This window comes from Leptidea sinapis, chromosome 44, assembly GCF_905404315.1.
Source record: "Leptidea sinapis chromosome 44, ilLepSina1.1, whole genome shotgun sequence".
In the NCBI taxonomy this organism is placed as follows: domain Eukaryota; kingdom Metazoa; phylum Arthropoda; class Insecta; order Lepidoptera; family Pieridae; genus Leptidea; species Leptidea sinapis.
The window spans coordinates 7,625,081-7,648,794 of record NC_066308.1 but is presented as its reverse complement, the minus strand read 5'-3'; the positions used below and the strand labels follow the sequence as shown (position 1 = coordinate 7,648,794).

Here is a 23,714-nt window from a genome sequence, read left to right as displayed (position 1 = left end):
ATAAGTAACATAAAGGTCCATGTATAAATTTTAATATGATTCAGTATTGCCTTAGCTTATTGCAAGTATAACTAAATTTAAGTAAAATACTAAACTTTTGTTATTATTATAAAAAACTAGACCCCACTACTTTTGAAACACGTTTGAAAGACGATACAACAACCCTCTATACGGAACTCTTCAAATTTCGGAAATAAACGTAGCCTTCTGATGATAAATTTCATCAAAATTGGTTGTGTTTGACCGTAAGATAGTAAGAAATAAGTAAACTTTGCAAAAACGCAACAATTTGCTGTTAAAATGTGCAAAACGTTACATTTTTATTTCTTATATCGGCCGAGTATACATATAACGAATGACGGCGAAATAAATCTACGGAACCAAAAAAAAAGAGTAACCGCAGCGAGGCGAGTGAATGAGACTACGGAGACCATTTAGTCCGTAGTTATTCTTTGTATGTTGAAAAGACCTAATATTATTAGATAATAAAAAATAACCGACTTCAAAAACACCATTCCAAAGCAAATTAATTGCGTATTTTTATACAATCTAATTAATTAATCTAATTCTTGAAACGATTATTATTATTTTTGAAAAAACACGGGACCACAATTGGGACCAGCTAGTTTTCAATAAAAAAAAGAATTATCAAAATCAGTTCAACCTGCCCAAAGTTTTGAGGTAACAAACATAAAAATACATACCGAAGAATTGAGAACCTCCTCCTTTTTTGAAGTCGGCTAAAAATGTAACTAACGAAGTCGGGGGCGAGTCAGTTTAATGTGATGTGGGTCTTCTTTATAATGTTTATAGCGCGGTGCGTTCGTGTCGGAGCCGGCCATTATGGTGAAGCGAGGGACGCGCGGCGCCCAGGTGTGGTCCATGGAGAAGCTGGAGAACAAGCTGGTGGACATGCGCGAGATGTACGACGAGTGGCGGCACCGGGCCCCCGGTGACGTCACGCTGCTGGTATACAGACACCTCCGTATCTTATAAACGAGACTTGCGCTCTATAGAACGCTAGTATATGTGCCGGCTCATAACAATACACATATAAGTTCCAAGTTCCTGCTACATATGGATCTATTTATAATTATGCAGATTTTTATTATTGGAAATTCCCAGGCATACATTTTTATAATAATAATAATTAATTTTATCCAACAATACCACTTGTGATGGCCAGATGTGAATATAATTGTTATCGAATGTTCAATACAAAATGCGGGTAGAACGAAAACGTAGACAGAAAGATTAAGATACTCGTATAGACTTCAATGAATATTTGGGTTTCTATTTATAGTTGAATAAAACACCATATATAATTACAGGACGCAGCTCCAATAGATGTGGAAAGCCCAACGGTGCGTTGTAGATATTATTGATGTTGTAGACTTTTTTCATCCCTCAACTTACATCTCTTTCTCTCTTCTCTTAGCCATTTTCTAAATAAGAGTAAAATGTCTAAGTATTAGTGATAAACAATATTAATTCTTTGTTTGTAAGTCGTTTGCACACTTCGAGAAGTATAAAATTTTAATTTATGACAAAGTTTATGAATGATACTCAATTCTTAAATAGATTCTACATAATATGCAGCCACCACTGTAGAGTTGAATAATCCTGCCATTTACGAACGTAATCTCGATACAATGCCGTATGGTCAATAAACTATGGCAGAAATATAAATTTATTTATTTGCGATCCATCTTTAGGAATTAAAATATACTTACATGCGCACGTACTTTGTATAAATAAGCATCGGCTAAGAGCCAGGCCTTATATCACATTGCTCTTCTTAAGATTTCTGGCAAAAACACCACCTCACTCACTATTTATTTGATGGATCACATACACGAGAATATATTATCTCTTGTCGGTTGTGGTGTGCAATATTAGTTGCATGAATTATAAAATTGCTATCCTTTAATGGTGTTTCGTAATTTGTACTTGTATAAAATAGCGATACGTTATTCGGAATACAGTTTTATTTTAATTTCGACTGTAATAGGCACTTTTTCTCGTGTGTTTGTGAATGGTTGCTCTTTGCCAAATCGATATTTATCTTTGTCAATTAGTATTTTCTACTATCAATGTTTATATTTGTATTAAATATTTCAATAAAATACTTTTTTTAAGGATGTACACGTTGTTAATTCAACTTAATTTATATGTTAAACTGGCAAAAGAAACAGGTTCAGTAAATAAAATGTAATTTTTATCAATCTTCTATGGAAACGATGACATGCATTTAAATTCTTTCAAAAGTACCTACCGCTGGAAAAATATATTTATGATATTACATGATGCACAGGAACAGGAGGACTCGGCGCTGGACCCGTTCTATGAGTCACAGGAGAATCATAACCTGATTGGCGTGGCCAATGTGTTCCTGGAGGCGCTGTTCCATGACGTGACCCTGGACTACCATACACCAATCATCAGCCAGCAGGGAGAGGTCGCTGGTCGACTGCAGGTATCCCAATAACAGTTCCAGCACTTTCGAAATATCAGTTATTTTCGCTTATCAAAAAATTTAAATTTATTTATTATAAAATTTATTTTTTGATTTAATGTTAAATATTTATTTAATATAGTTAAATTCTTCCGAAACGGCTTGACCGATTCTCGTAAAATTTTGAGTGCATATTGGGTAGGTCTGAGAATTGAACAACATCTACTTTTCACGCATGATTTGATGCACCAAAATATGCAAGGATTGTTAGGTAAATAACTGGAACTGGAGTTATTAATGAACCATGAAAATATTGATATCTTGTGTCTTACTGAACACTGGCTTAGAAAATATGAGCTCATTTTTTACTCCAGTGGTCATCGGGTGGCAAGTGTGTTTAGCAGAGAAAAGGCAACACGTGGCGGCTCTCTTATACTTATAAGTAAATCACTTAAATTCAAAGACCGTATAGATATTGTGGGCCTCTCTGTTGAACGTACCATTGAAATAGCCTGTGCAGAGCTTGAGTGTGCCATTGTTGTAAGCATATACAGACCCCCCGATGCATTATATGAGTTATTTGAGAGTGTATTGGAGGAGGTTCTATCAAAATTATCAGAATCTAAGAAATATATTATGATTTGTGGTGACTTTAATATTAACTTATTAGAAAAATCCACCACAAGTATTAGATTCAAATCTTTGTTTAAATCATATAATTTATCAAATATTTTCTTAGAACCTACTAGAGTAACCAGCACCTCTAAAAGCTGTATTGATAATATTTTTACTAATTATAAACCTATTTCTTAATAAATAATTAGTAAACTGACCTCAGACCACTTTGGTCAATTAGCCTCTTTTAATATTGAAGGAAACAAATGTACTTCAACTAAAAAGTTTATGTTTGTTCCGGTAAACAATAGGCGAATGGAGAAATATAGAGGCAATGTTTCAGAAAAACTCTCAAACTTGTATTTGAATTTCAGCTCAATCAACTCTCGGTCAACTCGGGTGGTCTCTTGTCATTTAACAACTGGGCAACAGCTGGTATTCATAGGAGCAGAAAGACAATCTCTCACTATATGAACTATATAGTGAGAGATCATCATGTAATCATGATGTATCTTTCCTTGTATATGTGAAAAAATATTCAAAATTATTTAATGAAGTATGTACTATTGCTAAGTCAATGCATATTAGAGAAATAATTAAAAATGCTTCAAATAAAATAAAAATGACTTGGAAAGTTATTAACTGGGAATCTGGAAGAGCGAAAGACTGCAACTCTGAATATAATCTAATAATAAATAATACAAAAATCCACTCTGAGCAGGAAGTAGCTTCTGCTTTTGAGAAATTTTTTTCTGACATTCCAGTTTCCATCTCAAGCACCCTTGTCTCCTCCACCAGTGTTGCCGAGTCACTTCTTTTGGAAAATGTTAAGGAATGTAAACAAAATTTCAAATTCAGTGTTGTTAGCCCAGCAGAAATAATTAAAACTTTCAGATCCTTAGAAATGAAAAAAACTGCTGATATATGGGGCATATCTGTAAAAATAATAAGTTCGGTTATTGACGTCATAGCACCATATCTAGCACTAGTTTTTAATAGCTGTATTGAACATGACGAAGTAAACAATGCTCTATCTGACATCGTGTACTGGTTTAGCGCCAATAACTTATAGTTAAATAATCATAAAACCAAATATATTAAATTCACCGCGCCAAATGTCAAAAATGTAGATGCGAATATTTTATTAAATGGAGAGGTGGTAAAACCAGTGGAATCTGCTATATTTCTTGGCATTACTCTTGATTCCAAATTGCAGTGGGGCCCCCATATTGAAGGATTGGCGAAAACGCTTAGTTCTGCAGCATATGCGGTTAAGAAAATTAGACGGTTAACTGACATAGATACGGCGAGATTAGTATACTTTAGTTATTTTCATAGTATTATGTCCTATGGTATATTGTTGTGGGGCATTGCGGCCGATATTAATACTTTATTTGTGCTGCAGAAGAGAGTCCTAAAGAATCATTAAGAGAAAAATTTAAAGAAATAAACATTTTGACTGTTGCTTCTCAATACATTTTTGATAATGTTTTGTATGTTCATAAGCAAGCACATTGAGGAATTTTCTAGAAACTGTGACATTCATAATGTTAACACGAGGAACAAACATAAACTTGTTATGCCTACTACTCGGTTGGGTCGAGTTAGTAAGTCTTTTGTTGGGCGATGTATATGCTTCTACAATATGATCCCAGAAAATGTACAAAACAAATGTGTTACGAAATTTAAAAGAATTGTTAAAAAACGTTTGTGTGGGAAAGGTTATTATAGCATAAACGATTTTCTTAATGACACCACGGACTGGGAATAAAGCGAACACCCTCAGGCTCTTTAATTATAAATGTTTATTGTACGATATTACATTGTAATCCATATTTTATATTAAAAAAAAAGCTTGCTGAGTTTCTTGCGCCCATTCTTCTCAGGTCTGAGGCAGTCTCTTTTGATTGGGTGGTAGATTTTGACGTTCAATAAGTGATTTTAAATCCTATTTTGAATAAAAATATTTGAATTTGAATTTGAATTTCATCCCCCTAAATGTTAAGGGTCCCCCCAAATTTTTTTTGACTTTTTTTTTATTTTAATCTTATTATTATTCAGCATTGAAAAATACATAGAACTTCACATTTTCGCCCTTCTACGATCTAGAACTATTTTTGTATCGCGATTTTTATATTATTCTGTTATATCCACAAACCGTATAGGTTGCAAGATGGCAATCGAATACAATAATTGTAGTACGATAAATTTTAAATATCTACGATATATGTATTTGGTAGGTGTGAAAATCGATTGTCATCTATTTTTTATACCCAAAAAATTTCAATTATTAAATTTTTTATTTAATTACTTTGTTTGACAATACAACGTTTGCTGAGTTAGCTAGTTATCTTTAATATATATTATTATTTCCTAAAGGAAAGGTTTGTTTTAAATATGTCTGTTTTTATTATGAACAAAACCTGTATTTGACATTTATTGCAAGCAATAGCCGTTTAGCTAGTAAATTACTAAGTTACAGGGTCCTAACACTATTTGTATAAAGAGTAAAAGTACAATGAAGGTGATATATATCACCTTCCCTGGACCCTGTAACTTAGTAATTTACTAGCTAAACGGCTATTGCTTGCTGAAGCAGGTGTATAAATAAACTATGTAGTGAAGTTAAGAATTGAATTACTATAACCTTTGAGTATTATTTGTGCAGGTGGAGCTGAGCCGGGTGTCGGGACAGTTCCCGCAGGACCGTATCTGTGAGGCCGCGTCCGACGGCTCGGGTGACCTGCGCGACGACGATGAGGGCTCCGACCACGGGACGCAGCAAGTGAGTATTACAAATATATTGTATCCACTCCGATTGTTCAATTAAGATTAAGTACAATAATATTTGAATTTAATGTTTTACCCAAGACCAGCCTCATTTTCAATTATTTTGGTGATGAAATATTTTTCTTTTTGATTAATTGTTTCTGTAATCGGTCACCAAGACCATAAGCGGAATTGTTGAAGGGATTATGACGTTAGAGTGGAGCGGCGAATGCCGCGCCTCCTTATAATATGTGGTTACGTTTCAGTTGCTTAACCACTGGCATTTGTAGCATCTCTGTAATTAAACATTAGAATGTTGTTGAAAATTGACGCCGCAGTTTATTACTTTAATTCCTAGGATCCGCATCGACGGACAGAAATGCTATGTCGTCAGCGTATATTGCAACTGTAATATCATCGGCTACTGGTAAGTCACACCTGAAAATATTGTATAGCATCGGTCCCAGAACTGATCCTTGGGATACTCCGGCTTCAATTTTGTATAACTCTGATCTTGCATCACCTTGTTTGACTTGGAACAGGTGTTCTGGGAGGTACAAAGATAAAAGAAGGAATAAAGAGTGTGGCAGTTTATTCTTTAATTTAATCATTAGACCCTTATGCTAAACACGGTCGAACGCCTGTTGGATGTCGAATTTTTTTTTTTTCAATTGGTTTGATCTGTTCAGGTAACGATCCGCGTGGTCATCAAGCAGGCGACGGGTCTGCCGCCGTCGCTGTCCCACTTCGTGTTCTGCCAGTACGCCGTGTGGGGCGGCGCCGACACCGTGGTGGTGCCGCCGCACGTGGCCGCCGACACGCCCCCGGCGCAGACTGCTCCCGCCTCACCGCGCCATCACCTGCTCACCTTCAAGTTCGACCACCGCCGCGACTTCGCTGTGCCTCTCACAGAGGAGTTCATTGAGCACTGTGCCGGTCAGTTACAGCCCTAATAACTAGCGGGCGCATACAACACAATACGCTTTCAATTTACATGGGCTTGCCACAATATATGAGTAAGAATATCATTTCAAGTAAACCGCAAAGAATGCGAATTATAATGCTCATACAAACTAATTTTCCTATATATTAACTAGCTGTTCCCGCCTGCTTCGCTGGGCTAGTTTTAAAAGGAAATAAATTATACAATAAAAAAAGACGCGTGGCACTCGGGGACTGCCGCAGTAAAGCTATTGCATAGCATTTTTTATCAACTTATGCAATTATAATTATATATTTATTTTATTTATGCAGTAATTTTTTCCCTTTGTTTTTTTTCTTTGATATTAATTCAAGTTACACTTTTTGAGCGTGGTGACCGATAAGAAAACATTTTTTTTCTTTTGTTAAATAAATGAGAAGTTAATATTGTTCAAAATAATTTTATTGTCTTACAATGCATGTAGGTTATTCAGGAATATTTATCATTAAAACTATAGGTTTATGGTAACTGAAATAAAAAACATAAGTTTCAGACTTGATATCTTCTAAATATCTGGAAAATACCGCGTCAATGGTGGTCTCATATTTTCTTGTGAATTCTTGTGGATCATTCATTTTCAAAATCAATATTTTGAAAAGAAAAGTTGTCAACCGCTCTGATTTTTTATAAGCGAAGTTGATGTTGAAATCGCCAGCCAAAATAAGTGAAAATTTATTACCATTTGTACCAATTATTTTCAGTAAAGTGCGATGAATAAAATGCTCTATCTCGTCCAATTTTGGATTCGGAGAAATGTAAATAATAATAAAAATTAAACAAAACGTGATAAAAAAAAATATAGAAATAAAAAAAATCCAGACGTACCCCAGGCTCGAACCTGGGACCTACTACACAAAAAGCATACTTGATAACCGCTGTTCCACGGCCACTGTAATAACAGTGGCGAAATATCTATATACATCTAGTAAGTGGGGTGTTTGGTTATTTTCGTTACGGAATTTTTGGATTCGGTCTCCACGCTCAAGGCCTACGATAGAAGATATGCAATGGCTTAAAAATAAGTAACCATCAACCATCTAAGATAAATTTCGCATCGAATGGTGGTAGTTTCATGTTGATATGATTAGTGGTTTTGCCTTGAAAGATCCTCAAACAAAGACCATTTTTATTATACATATATATAGATAATGAAATATTTTGTCTATATTAAAACGTAAAATTATTTCAAGTCAGATTAATTGAATCAAATTTTCCAAAACGGTTCATCGGTTTAGTTTTACCTATTAAATTGTGTATGATATAATCCATCGCAAATAAACACGACAAGATACAACATCGGCTCGTAACAGGTTCTGCAAGATGCCCCAACGAAAAATTCTGAAAAAATAAATTGATTATTTATTAATATTAGTTCAAAAATATAATAATCCTTTGAAAGCGTTAGTATTGACAATAATTTATAATTAACTGATATTAGAGGGAGCGCTATCGATCGAAGTTTGGGGCCACCGATCGGCAGGATTCACGCACGTGGGAAATTGGGAAGTGGAACAACAGCAGCTGGCCAAGGCTCGCTCGCTGGCCGACCGCTGGAGCGAGCTCACGCGGAAGATCGAGTTGTGGATCGAGATTCACGAGCTGAATGACCAGGGCGAGTACGCGCCTGTGGAGGTACGACCACATACTGATATACATTCGAATGAACAAAGCAATTTTATGAGTATAGTTAATATATAGGTGCGCGGTAACTTGAAACGCTAGCGGTATTTTGGAAACTCTGTAGTTATGATAACGATATGAAATCTTGAAAACAAGTTCATGATTCAAGTTATTGCTTAGATAAGGTAAAATAAACCGATAGGGCTCGAGCACGTGGGGATCCATACCATTGTTAAAGAATTAATACCGTCGTAAAAAATAAGAAATATCTATTTCATGGCCACCATTTTGGATTTCGTCTTTGTTTTTATTATCTTACTAAATTTCAACGGCTTACTATTGCGAGAGATACAGGACGCTGACAGAAAGACGGCCATGGGATTATGAGACTATGCTTTGCAAAGTCTCTGAATGAGGCCGACAAAATTTAGTCCAATTCAACCCAAGAGGACACAAGTTTGATAAAAAAGCATACCCACCTTTATTTAAGGCCGGCAACGCATTTCTTGACACACCTGTTGTTGCCTCACCTCTGGCAGGTGTCGCCGCGGGCCGACGCGGTGGCGGGCGGCGTGTACCAGCTGCGCCAGGGCCAGCAGCGCCGCGTGGCCGTGCGCGTGCGGCCTGCCGCCAACTCGGGCACGCTGCCCATCATCTGCCAGCACATCGCCGGCGTGCAAGTGGGCTCCGTCACCGTCAGGTGTGTACCCTGTTTATAAGATTGAACTGATTCAATCAACAACTCGTCTTATCTTTTATCAAACCTCATCACTTTGTGTGACCTTCACGCTGCAATGGTCCGAAATGAGAAGATCCGCTTTGCACGGTGTTCGGATGCCGCGTCCGGCGCCAACATGTGAATGAGACCACAACTGTACATTTATATAGTAAGCATTGTGACGCAGCGAACGGCGTAACATAGGAGATCATAGCATTAGTACGTGCGAATAACGCTCAAATGAGAGGCTAACTTCTTAGCATTCACCTTGCAGATCCATCATGTGACAGAGTGAGGTTTTTCGAACAGTGCCCGAGACTTACGATTGGGGTGTGCCGATTTATCAGAGCCAACTTACGATGTCCATCAGCATCCGCCTTCACTATCTTCCTAGCGAATCAGTTAATTTCTCGTCAGGCTTTAATCCTAATCTAGGTTGTTGAGAAATTTGATATATAGTATCCCTCACGCATCAACTTTTACAGCACACACATTTCCTACCCGTTATTTTTTGACAACGTAAAGTACTTACTTACTTTTATTCAGAAGTATGTTTATTGTTAATTAATTGCCTTTTGAATAAATTAAATATTCATTCTGTATGAACAACATCCATATCGTCTGGCTATTTATAATATTTTTCCTTTATTCGGAGGGGAGGGGATGCACATGTAACATGTTTCAAAACGACAACAAAAGTTTCTAGTTTTATCTTCTTGACTAATGATTCATTAAAAATAAATCATATTTAAAATAGGACACAATTATTCATATTCTTAATTTATCATTCACAGATCACGGCTGCAAAAGCCATTGGACTCTTATCAAGAAGAGGACCTAGCCGTGCTTAGAGGGAGATGGAGCGAAGCGCTTGCGAGACGAAGACAACATTTACATGCACAACTACAGGTTTGACAAATAGATATTACTATTAATAATACCATTATCAATTGTTATTTATAACGTTGTTTGTAACGTTGTTTATATTGAATCAATGTTTCTGATTTTGATATATATTCAGAAACTGGTGAATATGTCGGCGTCTTTGAAGAGTGAGCGCGACATGGAGCGGGAACAGTCGCTGGTGGAGCAGTGGGTCTCGCTCACTGAGGAGAGGAATGCCGTAAGTATAAGATAGATAATAATTTTTAGAACACTGCCATTAACTGATTGTATGAACATTGAATATTATACTGTAATTTTGTTTTTAGGTTCTCGTGCCCAGTGCAGGCAGTCCAATCCCGGGTGCGCCGGCGGCGTGGAATCCTCCTCCAGGGATGGAACACCATATACCTGTGCTGTTTCTAGATCTCAATGGTTAATACTGTGACTTCGGCTAAATTAAGCTCGAAGGACCTTAATATTTTTTTTACTTGATATCTAACTATTAAAGGTATAAATTAAGAATTCGGCTAACATCCTATCCTATCCTTAGAATAATTTCGTGGAACAAAATACTTTTTGCTATTTTTATCACAATTAGGAACGAGACGAGCAGCACGTGCAGCTGATGATAATTGATACGCTCTGCCCTTTACAATGCAGTACCGCTCAAAATTCTTGAGCAACCCAAAAATTCAGAGTGGCACTACAATTGCGCTCGTCACCTTGAAACATAAGATGTTAAGCCTCGTTTGTCCAATAATTTCACTAGCTACGGTGCCCTTCAGACCGAAACACAATAATGCTTCACGGCAGAAGGCGCCGTTGTTGTACCCATAATGTGCAAAGAAGCCCCCCACTAGTAATGCAAACCTTGTTCTTTCTTATTTCCAGCGGACGACCTGACGACGCACGGGTCGGGCGAGGAGGTCACGGTGGCCGGGGTGAACTCCATCCTGCCCAAGGAGCTCGGGCACAAGTTCTACGAGCTGCAGATAGTACACCACCACCACAAGGACGTGAGCGCAGTGGCCGCCTGGGACTCCTCCATCCACGACTCGCACTACCTCAACAGGATCACTGAACGTACGTACTTCTATTGTTCCTGTACCCAACCTGGGTGGACTGTATCACTGTAATAACAGTCATTTTAAATTGAAAATGTAATTATTAGTGGCACTTGTTGAGGGTTTTTTTTGGAGAGGAGAAAAATACATTTAAGTATTGAAGACCCCGAAACGGGGCCCATATGTCGGACTCGGGAGTAAACACCCGACTAAAAACCTCCTCTGTGCTGATAGCCCTAAAGGCTTTTACAGCGAAGCCGGGCAGGGCCATGGAGGCTGGACTTGACGATGGGTGCTATCGCATTTCACTATTGGTAGGTTAATGGTTTTGTGATGCGTTATCAGTTAGAGTTTAGACCATATTAAAGCTTGGTATTTTACTCAAGGTTGGGCGAACTTTTACACCAGGGCAGCTTCTAAATATAGCGCTACCGCGATCGCCCGTTAGCTGTGGTTTGAAGATAGATATTAAACACACGTTTAATTGTACGGCTATTTCTCATATTTTCCGTTTTATAGTGACTTTTAATCTAGTACACAATTGATCTCTCCGTACACACACGACCACTACTTATATAGCCCAGTGTTTGTCAACCCCGTCCTTGAGCTAGAGGGCCCGGGTTTGGGTGTAATCGTTTGATGCGATTACTAATAATTATGACAGTAATCACGACCATCATGTTCACGATTCAGCATCTTTACACAATTAACAATGAATTCAAGCTTTAAATGTCGATGATTTCATATATATTTTTTTAATACAGTTTATTTTTTTTTATTACTTTTGCGTGCGTATTAATGTAACGTATGTTTAACAATTGAATTTCAGCGAACGAACGCGTCTACTTGATAGTTAAAACGACTGTTCGTTTGTCACATCCCGCGCCCATGGAACTAGTCCTACGCAAGAGACTGGCGATCAATATATACAAGCGACAGAGCCTCACTGACCGGATACGAAAGAGAATTGTCAGGTGAGAAACGAAAGCAATGTATTGTAATATTCTTTGCTCCTGTATGTAAGAAATATGCACGGAGTACATGTGCCCTCTTCGCCTTCTGCAGTACTAGTCGCCAACAAAGAGGATGTAAATACTACATAGTAAGAGGCGAAACTGCCTACGTAAAAATTGAAATTTAGTTTGGTCTGAAACATGCAGTCTTTTGACATAAGTTTGAAATACTCGTAATTACAGAATCGCGATTGGCAACTAAGTACAATCCGGCTTAGTTTGAAAGTGAAAAGTTGCTTAAAACGTAGTGGATTTCGATTATCTTCGTTTTTTACAAGATTATAGCCGTCATCTGTCAATCTATCATTGATGCACGTTTCAAACAATCGAGTGATACGATTTTTTCTTAGAGAGTTTTGTTAGACTGGTCGCGAATACGACATATTGAACGGCAAAAATCCGATGGATAATACTATTGGACGCCGTTGGTCACTGTGTGGGTCTTCTTATATGCTAACAACAGAATTAATTATTTACTCTAGATATTTTGTTGTCTTTGTTTAATCTATGGTTAGAGCTGTCATTATTTTGCAATTTTACCACGGTTGTTAATCTGATGGATATTATGTGCTAGGTTATTATATTTTTATTTCTTCGATTTATAGAAAATGGCGGTTAGACGTGTATTTATAATAATATTATGTGTATATATATATGTTTAACATTCCTGCACTGCACAAATCTTTGAGTATTATATAAAAGAATTCACCGCCAACAGCGACCTGGCCGTGGTATCTGTCCGATATCTCTTTAGGTGTTTAAAAGGTACAACAGAATTATTCGTGTGTGAGTTTGACGCGCATGGGCAAGCGTTTCATCTTATTAAGTGAATATCACTGCCCATTGTCATGGAGATGCGTTTCGGGCCTCTGGTGCGAGGGGTAGTCTTAAACTTTGGAAATTGGAAACACTGTAGCGGGCAGTAGATTTGCAATCGATATCGCGTGAGTCGTGCACGTAGCATAATTTTCGCTTAATTATAATATAATGGTTAATACTTGATAGATAATATAATTTGAATGGACAGAACGGACCAGCTTACACAAACGGGCGTGACGTACGAGGTGGTCTCCAACATACCGAAGGCGTCGGAAGAGCTGGAGGAGAGGGAGAGTCTGGCACAGATCGCAGCCACCGGCGACGGGGCCAGCGCGGCGGACGGGGAGACTTACATCGGTAATCTTCTATTCTATTCTATTCTTCCTACTGTGGCTTCTGTGGAAGGTGTACCACAAGTTTGCCAATGTCGTGTAGAAGTAGACCACCAAGCTTTCGGCCGCTCCCAATATTCAGTCTATCTCCGGTTGTGGCCTACTTGTGATAAAAATCGTAACTATCGTTGACTTTTCTGTCCCAATAAACATATCGACGGTAACTCACCTTATCCGTACACGCTGTCTGTCAATGGGATGACATATAGCTTACTAGCGATAGAAGTTTGTATGGAAATTGCAATTCGCGCGTTCCAATATAAGGAAATAAGAATGACTTATCGGGTATATTGGGACATCTTCAGGTTATTGACAGTAGAAGGTAAGTAATTTATCTCTATCTGTAGATAATATATTGGGAACGGCCGTTGGAGTATTTGTTTACTAATTTTAATGGAAGTAATCGGTGCTGAAGATTGATACAAGTTTTATATTTGCTCATCTAATATGTTCAAACAAAGTCACTGTCATTTATGATGGTTGACATTTATAGTTTCTATTAATCTCCAGCACCAATAATGCGTTTTCTATAGAAATTACTTTGAATTTTGTGGCCTTTCTAACGTTTTTCTGCTATAATAGCATAGAAAATCCTTTCGCTGGCGCCTTTTATACCATATATTAGGCTATATGCATCTAGTTGTAGCTCAGCGTGATAATTGGTGGAAACTTACTTTGCAGAGGATATAGCCTTTTTTATGAAAATAGCGGACGAGACCAGCAGGACGTTCAGCTGATGGTACTTGATACGCCCTGCCCATTACAATGCAGTGTCGCTCAGGAGTCTTGAATAACCCTAAAAATTCTGAGCGGCTCTACAACTGCGCTCGTCACAGAGACATAATATGTTAAGTTAACATGTTGTTAACAAGTTAACATGTTGCCCAGTCATTTAATCAGGCTAGATCAGTATCACCTTTTTCTGTCACCAGGCTGTAGAGTACAAGCGCTGTTTGTGTTTGCGTTTTAATGGCGTGTCGGTTAGTCTAGAAAATCTAAATAGTAAGTTTATGAGCGCCATTGCTAATCAGATTTAGCTTAGGTTGTCATGAAATCCGAGCGGCAATGTATTGCAGTAAGCCGGGCGGATCACTAACAACCGAGTGCAGTCGTGCTCACACCAGCGGAAGGCTTCTTCACACAGGATGTCGGCTAAATCGGTACCACAACGACGCCTATTTGAAGCAGTAATGTGTATGCATTATTTGTGTTGCGGCCTGAAGGTCAAATGAGACTTAACATTTTATGTGTCAAGGTGACGAGCGCATTTGTAGTGCCGCTCAGAGTTTTTGTAACGGGTAAGGCGTATCAGTTACCATCGGCTGCACGTCCTGCTCGTCTCGTCCCTTATTCACATAAAGAAGGTCTTACCTTATTACCAAAAATGTACTCCAATTACAGAGAAATACACTCGCGGCGTGAGCGCAGTGGAGAGTATCCTGACCCTGGACCGGCTGCGGCAGAGCGTGGCCGTCAAGGAGCTGGAGCAGGCGCGGCCGCACTCGGGCGCCATGCGCAAGACTGCCTCCGTGCCCAACTTCTCGCAGGTGACGCCACGCAACACAACGTAGTAGTGTCTGTTACTACTAGGCAGGTTTAAAAAATATTGTGCCGGTGTAATTATAGACAAGCGATATTCAATCCTTCAGTCTCAGGAAGATAGGTGCGATACGTTAAGAATCCTACATGTTATTTCTACTTATAAGATGGCTCTCCAGTCAGAACAAAAAAAAATCTTTGAATTGACCAAGACTCGCTTACTATAGTGGGCTGTATACAAAACCTACTACAATAAGTTAGTTTTATAATCTAATTAAATGGAAAATTTATCATTTTTGTACGGACGGTACATTACAAATAATATTCTAATAACTTGTCAATTTCTTTCGCCGAACCATCTTAATCTTATATTTCGCTCGCACGATAAGAAGTTTCAAACTCTGGGGTTTCTCATCGAATCTAATCCCGGTCCTATATTTAGCTGACTGACTGTATAGCCGTTATTTTTAAAAATTTAACAAAATTAAATTAAAAGAATAGTCAATTCATTTAATTACCAATTTCGTTATCAAACAAATATATTCTAAATACTTAAATAAATAATAAATACTCATCCGCAGTAAGTATGGCAAAACAAGAGATAACTGGTAAAGAGTTGTCTTATTAGTCGTATCATTCAGACAAGACTTCTTGTTTTGCAATAGCTAAATAAAATATGATTTTTATTTTCCATTATATATTATTATAAGCTTGTAACATAAATTTTACACTCAATCAGAAGTAGTTGGCAACACACAAAATTAATTGACAAAAAGTGGATACATAGGTTCATAATATTCGTTGTCCTAGAAATAGACAAAGAAATGTCATGGAATTAACTGTTTTATTTCACATAATATGCTAAGGTATTTATAAATTTTAATTATATTATTAGCAACTCAATTTATTAATATAGCCGAGAAAATATTTATAATTGTGGTGACACCAACCACACACCAAAGGAGTTAATGAAAGGAAATTATTTATTAACTACATAAGCGATAATGTTACCTTGTTATCATCATAATAGAGTTAATTTTTCATTCTGATTTTTAAGAAACTAAGTTTATTATAATCTTTTTTTATAGTCATCCTCTACTGTAATTTTATGTATCACAATGATAGGTATAATTGCTATACCATATTAATATTTATTGTAATAAAAATAATATAAATGGTTTAGTAAATTATGTGGAAATCACTGATAAAATAAATTATGAAATTGCTTTGCTATTCCATATTTTGTTCGCAAGACCTAAACTAATAGTTTCGGATATAAAAAGCACCAGTTGTGGATGTAACAACGTTTTTCAATACTCCCAACATTAAATTTTCACAAATGATTTTGTATGTTTAACATATTTATTACAAATAAAATATGCAAACTTATTCGTTAATAGTGGACCTTATCTTGAACCTTATAACATTGATTCGAATTATTTGATATTTTGTATTATTGCAATAATAACTAGTTGTACATAATATGTATATGTATTAAAAGCTATTAAATGGTTAAGACGTTGTTCCACCCACTCTGAAGAGTAACGGACAATATGTTACACCCGCAGTCCACGCAAATCTGTTTTCAGGGTGCTTTCTCACGACGCGACGCATTCCGTACGATATGCGACGCGACACGATATGTCGTGCAATACGTGTCGACTTTGCAAGGGCACGCCGCGTACGAAACGAACGTTATCGATCAGGGAAACGAGTCGCGTTGCGTGGTGAGAAACTATCCTCAGTTATGTCGCGTCCGCTTACCGAACTATGTGTTTATATCATTGTTCTCTCACGTGCTATACGGCGTTGATATTGTGCTTTACAAAACGCTATTAACTTGCTGCGCTAATCGATGTTACTAACAATTTGAACTTTTAATTTAGGAAAAGGTAAGACACTCACTGACCACCTACCTACTATTCACCACTGGACTGGAGTGGCACAAAAAATTTGCTGTCAAACAGCCTGTCCAGTGGTATACAGGACAGTGTCTTACACTGCAAAAAAGATGTAACACGCTATTAAAATGAAAATGTATTTATTTATTTACACAACGATAATTTTATGATGTATTCGGCTTTTTAGCACTCACGCTAGCATAATTTTGATTCGTTTTTCAATACTGTTTTAATAAGTGATATGAGAAAAACGCATAAAAATTATATGCTTATAGGTATGTGACGTGATACGTAATTGTTTTCACTAGCGAAATTATAAACAAAACGTGGAATTATTCAACATGCTACAGTAGGTAATATAAATTTTGGAACCAATAAATGTAATGTTAAGTTAGGGTTTTTATTTCAGTTCATAATTATTATAGTAATCTGTTGTATCTATCAGAGTTAAAACGGCGTTAATATATTAATATTAATGAAAATCAATCCATTTTTTTTTCAAAATCAATTGGTTCGATTCCTGTCTAGGAATATTTCTTTTTCAAGAATCCAATGATGTATTTGAAACGGACTCGAAACTATTATGATTACTTTTTGCTATTATTTCTCATAGTTTTGGATTTGGTCATACCCACTTGATAAGTTCACCCTGTTACGATATATTCTATAAATCTATATTTATTTTCTCTAGAATAAGTAGTGTTTAAATTTCGCACGGGAGCTGTGCGTAAATTCATAGATTCGTGGCCAGACAGATTAAAAAAACATATGGCCGAGACTAGGTTTATATATATTTTATCTATGTTTACCTTTTATTTTTACTACTACATACTTTGCAATACTGTTGTTAGCTTTAAATAACAAGAAATACATTATACAGGATCAAAGCATAATTTAAAATGGAATCGCAATTATCCGGTGCAATTGTCCTATTATTATATAGACATATAAGTTGTTTGCATAACAGTTTAAAAGATCTAGCTATCGCTTTCGGACGGACCCGGATAATCGAGATTCAAGTATATCGATGTTGTACACCGAATATTAAGTACTTATTCGTTGCGTCGCTCGTGTATGCAATTGTTAACGATTGTGTTGTCGCACGGTCGCAGCTGTCGCAGCCAATCGAGACCGCCTGCAAGAACGGATCGAACGTGAGTCAGCCCGCATGTGCATCTCAGTCGCATCAATGTTGCATTTCACATTATCGTTTCTCGCTCTATTTTCTACAACACTCTTGTGTCTTATATCTCGTTCGGAACTATCACATGTTCTTACTTTAATGAAAAAGTGTGTGTGTACTTATGTATGCACGCAAGAAGTTATACTTCTTTGGCCTAACGAAGCAAAAATCATTAAAATGATTTATTCCTCGTGCTATTCTACGCTAAAGATGGCTTTGACAATTAATTATTGAATAATGAATACGGCTGTATGGGCTTGAACCCTTTGCCTGTCCTGATAATGGACGAAGAATCCAAAAAATGAATATTTTAGGAACGAACTTCAACCTTTAACTTTTGTGATACAGTGTTGCGCGCGCATCTTAAAATTTCACTCTCATCATTTTTTCATAACGCGCCTGAGGAAGTACAACTTCAATAAAAATAAATTTAATTGAATTAATTCGTACACGAATTATTAACCATATAATTTTTGGGTGTTATAATATATAAACACATATTGTCTTTGCAAGTAGAAGTCGGAAATCATAATATAATAATTAACTTAACTAAGTAAAATTTAACTGAAAACTATTGAAAAATAAAAAATGTTGTTCACAATACGTCTTTGCTGTTTTATGTATAATTCGTAAGGTTTTAAAAATGTATCAATCGATTAAACAAATTATATATAGGTATTCAGAAGGAACTTATTCATTGTAGAATCATTTTAGTTTAAATTGAATAGAGCTATTCATATAGTTCATTAGATAATTGTTATTTAGACAGGACTATTAGAATGTATAAGGTGTATTGATTTAGCAACATTTGGCATGTTCTATGTCCTTGCATTTTCATTTCCAGCTAGCTTTCTCTTATGTTATATTTATTACTGCGAAATTGTGCTTTAATTATATTAGTAGCTGTTAGCGGTTATGAGCATAATTTAATGTAATGTTGTAAAAAAATTAATGAATGTATTGTGTAAGAGGCACATCACTGCAATTCACTTCGGGTTGGTCAAGGTTTCTTGGAAACAATTTTATTGAAAATATATTTTCGACTGTAACTACTGAACGAATTCAGATCCTCCAAATCTTCTACATTACTGTCACAATCAGGTCACAACACTGTTTTACAATTGGACGTGGTTCCTGAAAAACGTTCCAAGCCACAAACAATTTAAGAAATTCGTGTTTAAAATTTAATAAATATTAGTGTATTCCATACATGTGGGTTGGGCTAATTCATGGTGTCATTTAAAGAGGACAGTAGGGCTGCCTTTTTTTGTCAGTCCGTTAATATGAATCACGTGACCAGTTTTGTGTTCTTAACTCAATTTCGATATGATTGTGGTTTGAAACGTTTTTCTGGAATTACGCCCAATTACACGGGATTGTAAGGAAGGTTTATACATTTGGTGTATTCTAATAATCACTTTCATAGGTGATGCGTTTGGACTCGTCATTTGAGTCGTTGTCGGGGCTATCGTCGGCGCGCTCGGGAAGCGTCGCGGACTTGGCGGACGATACTCCGCGACGCCCCGCCCATAGACACTCGTACTCACCGGTAGCGCACAATGACCCCGATACTGTCACGCCCACTAAACCATTCGGCCTAGGTGAGTTGACTCGCATTTCAAAGTTTTACATCTATATTAATAATAATATTTATTCGTTCGTTTAAGGTATTTTTAGGTCATTTGTTAAATGTTTTGCTACATGTTCAAGTATGTTCTTAATTTATAATTATAATATTTATAGGTGTGTATGAATTTAAAATTATCTCTTTTTTTAGTCCCTAGATGGGTACATATTAGAATTAAGTTATGAAATAAAACAGATCGTGCGCTGACAATTATTTTTCTTCGTCATAATAATCTCTTACATATTTTGTCCTATTAATAATAATTTATTGTACTATTTTCATTTATTATGTTAACTTATTCACATTTTTACATTTACACAAAAGTTATGTTTTGCATTACCCTGACACATACCTTCTAGTTAGTAATTTTTAGTATGTAAAGTATTTTATTAACGAACTCAGTTTTGTGCATCATTAAAGTAATTTTAATATTTACCAAGCCCTATTTAGTGCACAGTCCAAGTAGAGAAACATGCATTGTTTTTAGGAGAACTACAAGATAGTGTCGATATAGAAATAATTTGAATTACTATAGAACATTCTAATCTCTAAATTACCATTTATCAATAGAGAATAAAACAGCATGAATGAAAGAGGCCATATTAGAAAAATAGAAGTGAGAGAAGATGAGAGTCGAGTGACACAGAGTAATGATGAATTCTCGGTCACTTGTTGATTAGGTTAGGTACATACACAGACATTTTTTTGGAGTAGCGTTTTTGTACTGTACTGTATACACTAATGGAAGGTCTCATACCTGCACGATTTGATAAAGCTGCTAAATCCATAATATAGTAAGATATACAAAAAAATTACGTTAGTGGCCAATGTTTTAGAAGTACGTTGTTGATAGGCAATAGTTCACTAAAATTGACTAGTGTAGCACTAATATCATACAGTCGACCCACGCACATTAACTGTTAGCCGAAGCCATAACATATAGAGATATTAATAATTTATTTTCTCCTATCTAAATCCCGCATAACACACGAAACATTACATCCACTAGACTTTATTTTACATTTATTTTTACTTGCTTCGTGGCAACGCTGTTCTCCAGTCAATATATTTATTAATATCTATCTTCATACCTTACTATCTCTCATCAATTTTATTCAAACTCATTGAGATTACCTTAATACAATAACGGACTACATGATTAAGTGCTGCCAATGATTGGGACCATTAGATAAGATGTCGCGTCATTAACATGTATTTATTTATTCTAAAAGAAACTTTGGTAATCGTTACATAAGAAATTCTATCGAGAAAGATCGAAATTTATTCCCAGTTTGAACTAATATTTTTTTTACATCTTGACCCTTGCAATCTTCAGGCTCGTTCCTATCAGGTAATAAGGTGACAAACCTACTAAATTGGAAATGACAATTGAATGGCAGAAATAGACGAATGCAATATCAAAATTGACTGATAAACTTAGTTGTGCTGTTTTGTGTTATCTTAACTCAATAGTGGGTATTGGCTGTTAGTGATAATTGGCGGGAGACTTCCAAATTAAATTTAGAAAATAGTATCTTCGTTTTGGATTGGTTGGACGTTAGGCAATGATACTAAGGCTCCGAGTACCCAGCAGGCTTACGTGTTTGTGTTAATAAATGTTTGTTTGCGTGTCTCTTTCATTTGCATGTAATAAGCATGATCTGTTATTATTTCCATCTCCTTCCCACTTAGGTATTCTGTCGTTACACTGAACGGCAGACCACGCTTAAAGATAATAAAAGTAAAGATGAATTGGAATTTTATTCGAATAGTCGGGTTAAGATTAAGACGAGGGGCGTTCAATAAATAGTGAGGATTAGGTGCAAGCTCTGAAATATTGTCAAGTCACAATTGTTGACTTGCTGGTGATCACTAGAAATTGGATCATCGAAAGAAAATAGCAAGAAGTATTTGATCACCTTCGTATATTCCACGAGGACGACGTTCCAGAGAGGTCAGTACGACAGCTCAACTCTCGAGCACGAATGTCACGAGTGTTGACAGTATGGCCGTATTTATAGGACTCGGTGCACATGCACGTGTTTTTGATTAATGTTTTTTAACTATTTCACATCACAGTGTAATCAAATGATGATTTATGAATTAATTTGAACTAAAACTGTTAATCTGAATTATTGTCGTTTTTATAATAGGTGTGTTGTCGTATACAACAGATGCATTTTGGTGCACTATACCTATGTTCACTTTATTGAACGCCTTACGTTTTTCGACACTTAAATCGATTTGTTAACTGGAAGGGGCAGTATTGTTAAGTAGAATTAGAAAACGTAGACATAAGATTGAATTACTATACGAGTATTATGTGACAGTCAGTGCATGAGACGAGTAGATGTATATTTGGAAGTATATTAGGTAAGGTAAAGAAAGTAATAATAGAAGTATCGACGCATGGACTAGATCGTGTTACGTGTGTTGTTGTAGGTATCCATGCACGTGGTTTTTATTGTATCGTGAATGTATTTTGAATACATTACTACCTATTTATTGGTAAAATAGGGTATATAAAAGTTATTTTATTGTAAATTAATCTTGTTACTTATATGCAACACATATAAAATATTTAATGTAAGTTCATAGTCTTAGACAATTAATACGTCTAGCTAGTTTCTTGCTGTTAGACAACTTTACAAGGTTCAATACTTTAGTGTGCGTGACAAGCTACGTATTACACTCGCGATTTTTATCACACTGTGTTATTGTGCGTGAATTACTCTAATTAGAGGTTAGCTCTAAACACATTTTTTTCGACGTTTTCACAGCTGTCATATCTAGTCGTATTAATGATCTAAGTTCATAGTGTTGTGATATCAAAATAAGCAGAGCAAATTCTATAAAATCACACAATTTGTGTTTGTTCTGAATGTGTGGGATTTACGTGTATGGTATAATAATGTGATATTGTTAAGTATAATAACATTTCCATTTCAGCTCGACCAACCTTCCTTAATTTGAATTTGAACCTGAACTCGCTGAGACTGCCGACGCCCAGCAAGTGTACGTTGGTGCCATATAAGTCGTAGATATAGTTGTCACTAGATTGGCTTGTTTTTCTTCGAAATTTTGTTTTTGTTTCCACCATATGTTTTTTGTTATTTGCGTATTGGTGCTTAGTTTTATTAGTTTCTCGTAGTGTTAAAGTGTTCTTAGTTTCAAAATCAACATATTTAACAATTGCTCATTGTGTAAACAGATTCTTTCTAGGCTTTTTTTTATTTTCTATGCCTGGTGAATATGGTATGAATAATTACTTAATATAAATCAATTTCGAGATTCTAGCATGTGTTATAGTCTAAGATCCGAACCTTAATCGACCTTCACCGAGCTGATATTAAAATATACTTATTTTATAGTAAATAGTATATTAGAAAATATACTAAAACTGGGTTGCCATAAAAAATCTGCTCAAAATTTATATGAATATACAACAGAATATTTTTTATAATTAAAAAAAAAGGTTTTTCATTGAATGTTGGAACATAAAGATAATAAGAAAATTTTATACTGGACTTAAAGAAGTATAAAACATATAGAATGTGCAGACGTAGGGTTGTCTATAATTAACCTGGACGTATAAATAACTACTGGGTTGCCAGGTATAAGAAAAAATCATTTTTTTAAATAATTAAAAATATTCTGTCCAGGATTTTTTGGCAACCCCATTTTTAATATTTTTCTAATATACTAAATTTATTACAAAATAAGTTTAATTTTATTATCAACTCGGTGAAGGACGATTTAAGTTCGGATCTTCTACTTTTATATATCGGCTGTTATTGTTCAAAATTCTATTCGTATTCACACATTAATATTTGCAATTATGAAACTTTTCTTGGTTTGTAAAAATTGCTAGTTTTTTTTTTGTTAGCCATGTTTTATTTATAGCTACGTTATCTTTTGAGACAGTAGGCTTTTCATTGAAGGTGCGATTGTTTCTATTTATTTCATTTTTAAATAATGGTTTGTCATCGTTTCGAAAAAATGGACATTGATATAGTTTATTTCTTCCAAAGATTTTCAACTTATCTTCAAATTTATTGTTTACATGATTTACTTTATTTGGCTGGTTTAGGTCTATAAATTGATTTCTCTTTGATTAATAATTTATCTGAGT

General features: G+C 35.8%; 1 protein-coding gene across 1 annotated transcript in view; it reads left to right on the top strand.

Moving 5' to 3' along the window:
- LOC126977220 (kinesin-like protein KIF13B) overlaps nt 1-23,714 on the top strand; it is a 168,623-nt gene that overhangs the window by 131,027 nt on the left and 13,882 nt on the right. The window contains exons 15-32 of the mRNA XM_050825933.1: nt 814-969; nt 1,332-1,364; nt 2,315-2,476; nt 5,739-5,855; nt 6,529-6,775; nt 8,260-8,453; nt 8,981-9,141; nt 9,954-10,068; nt 10,181-10,282; nt 10,371-10,476; nt 10,936-11,127; nt 11,938-12,082; nt 13,149-13,297; nt 14,734-14,879; nt 17,885-17,926; nt 19,382-19,556; nt 20,919-20,933; nt 22,532-22,597. Coding sequence (XP_050681890.1) covers nt 814-969; nt 1,332-1,364; nt 2,315-2,476; nt 5,739-5,855; nt 6,529-6,775; nt 8,260-8,453; nt 8,981-9,141; nt 9,954-10,068; nt 10,181-10,282; nt 10,371-10,476; nt 10,936-11,127; nt 11,938-12,082; nt 13,149-13,297; nt 14,734-14,879; nt 17,885-17,926; nt 19,382-19,556; nt 20,919-20,933; nt 22,532-22,597 — 2,323 coding nt within the window. The remainder of the gene's footprint in view (nt 1-813; nt 970-1,331; nt 1,365-2,314; nt 2,477-5,738; nt 5,856-6,528; nt 6,776-8,259; nt 8,454-8,980; nt 9,142-9,953; nt 10,069-10,180; nt 10,283-10,370; nt 10,477-10,935; nt 11,128-11,937; nt 12,083-13,148; nt 13,298-14,733; nt 14,880-17,884; nt 17,927-19,381; nt 19,557-20,918; nt 20,934-22,531; nt 22,598-23,714) is intronic.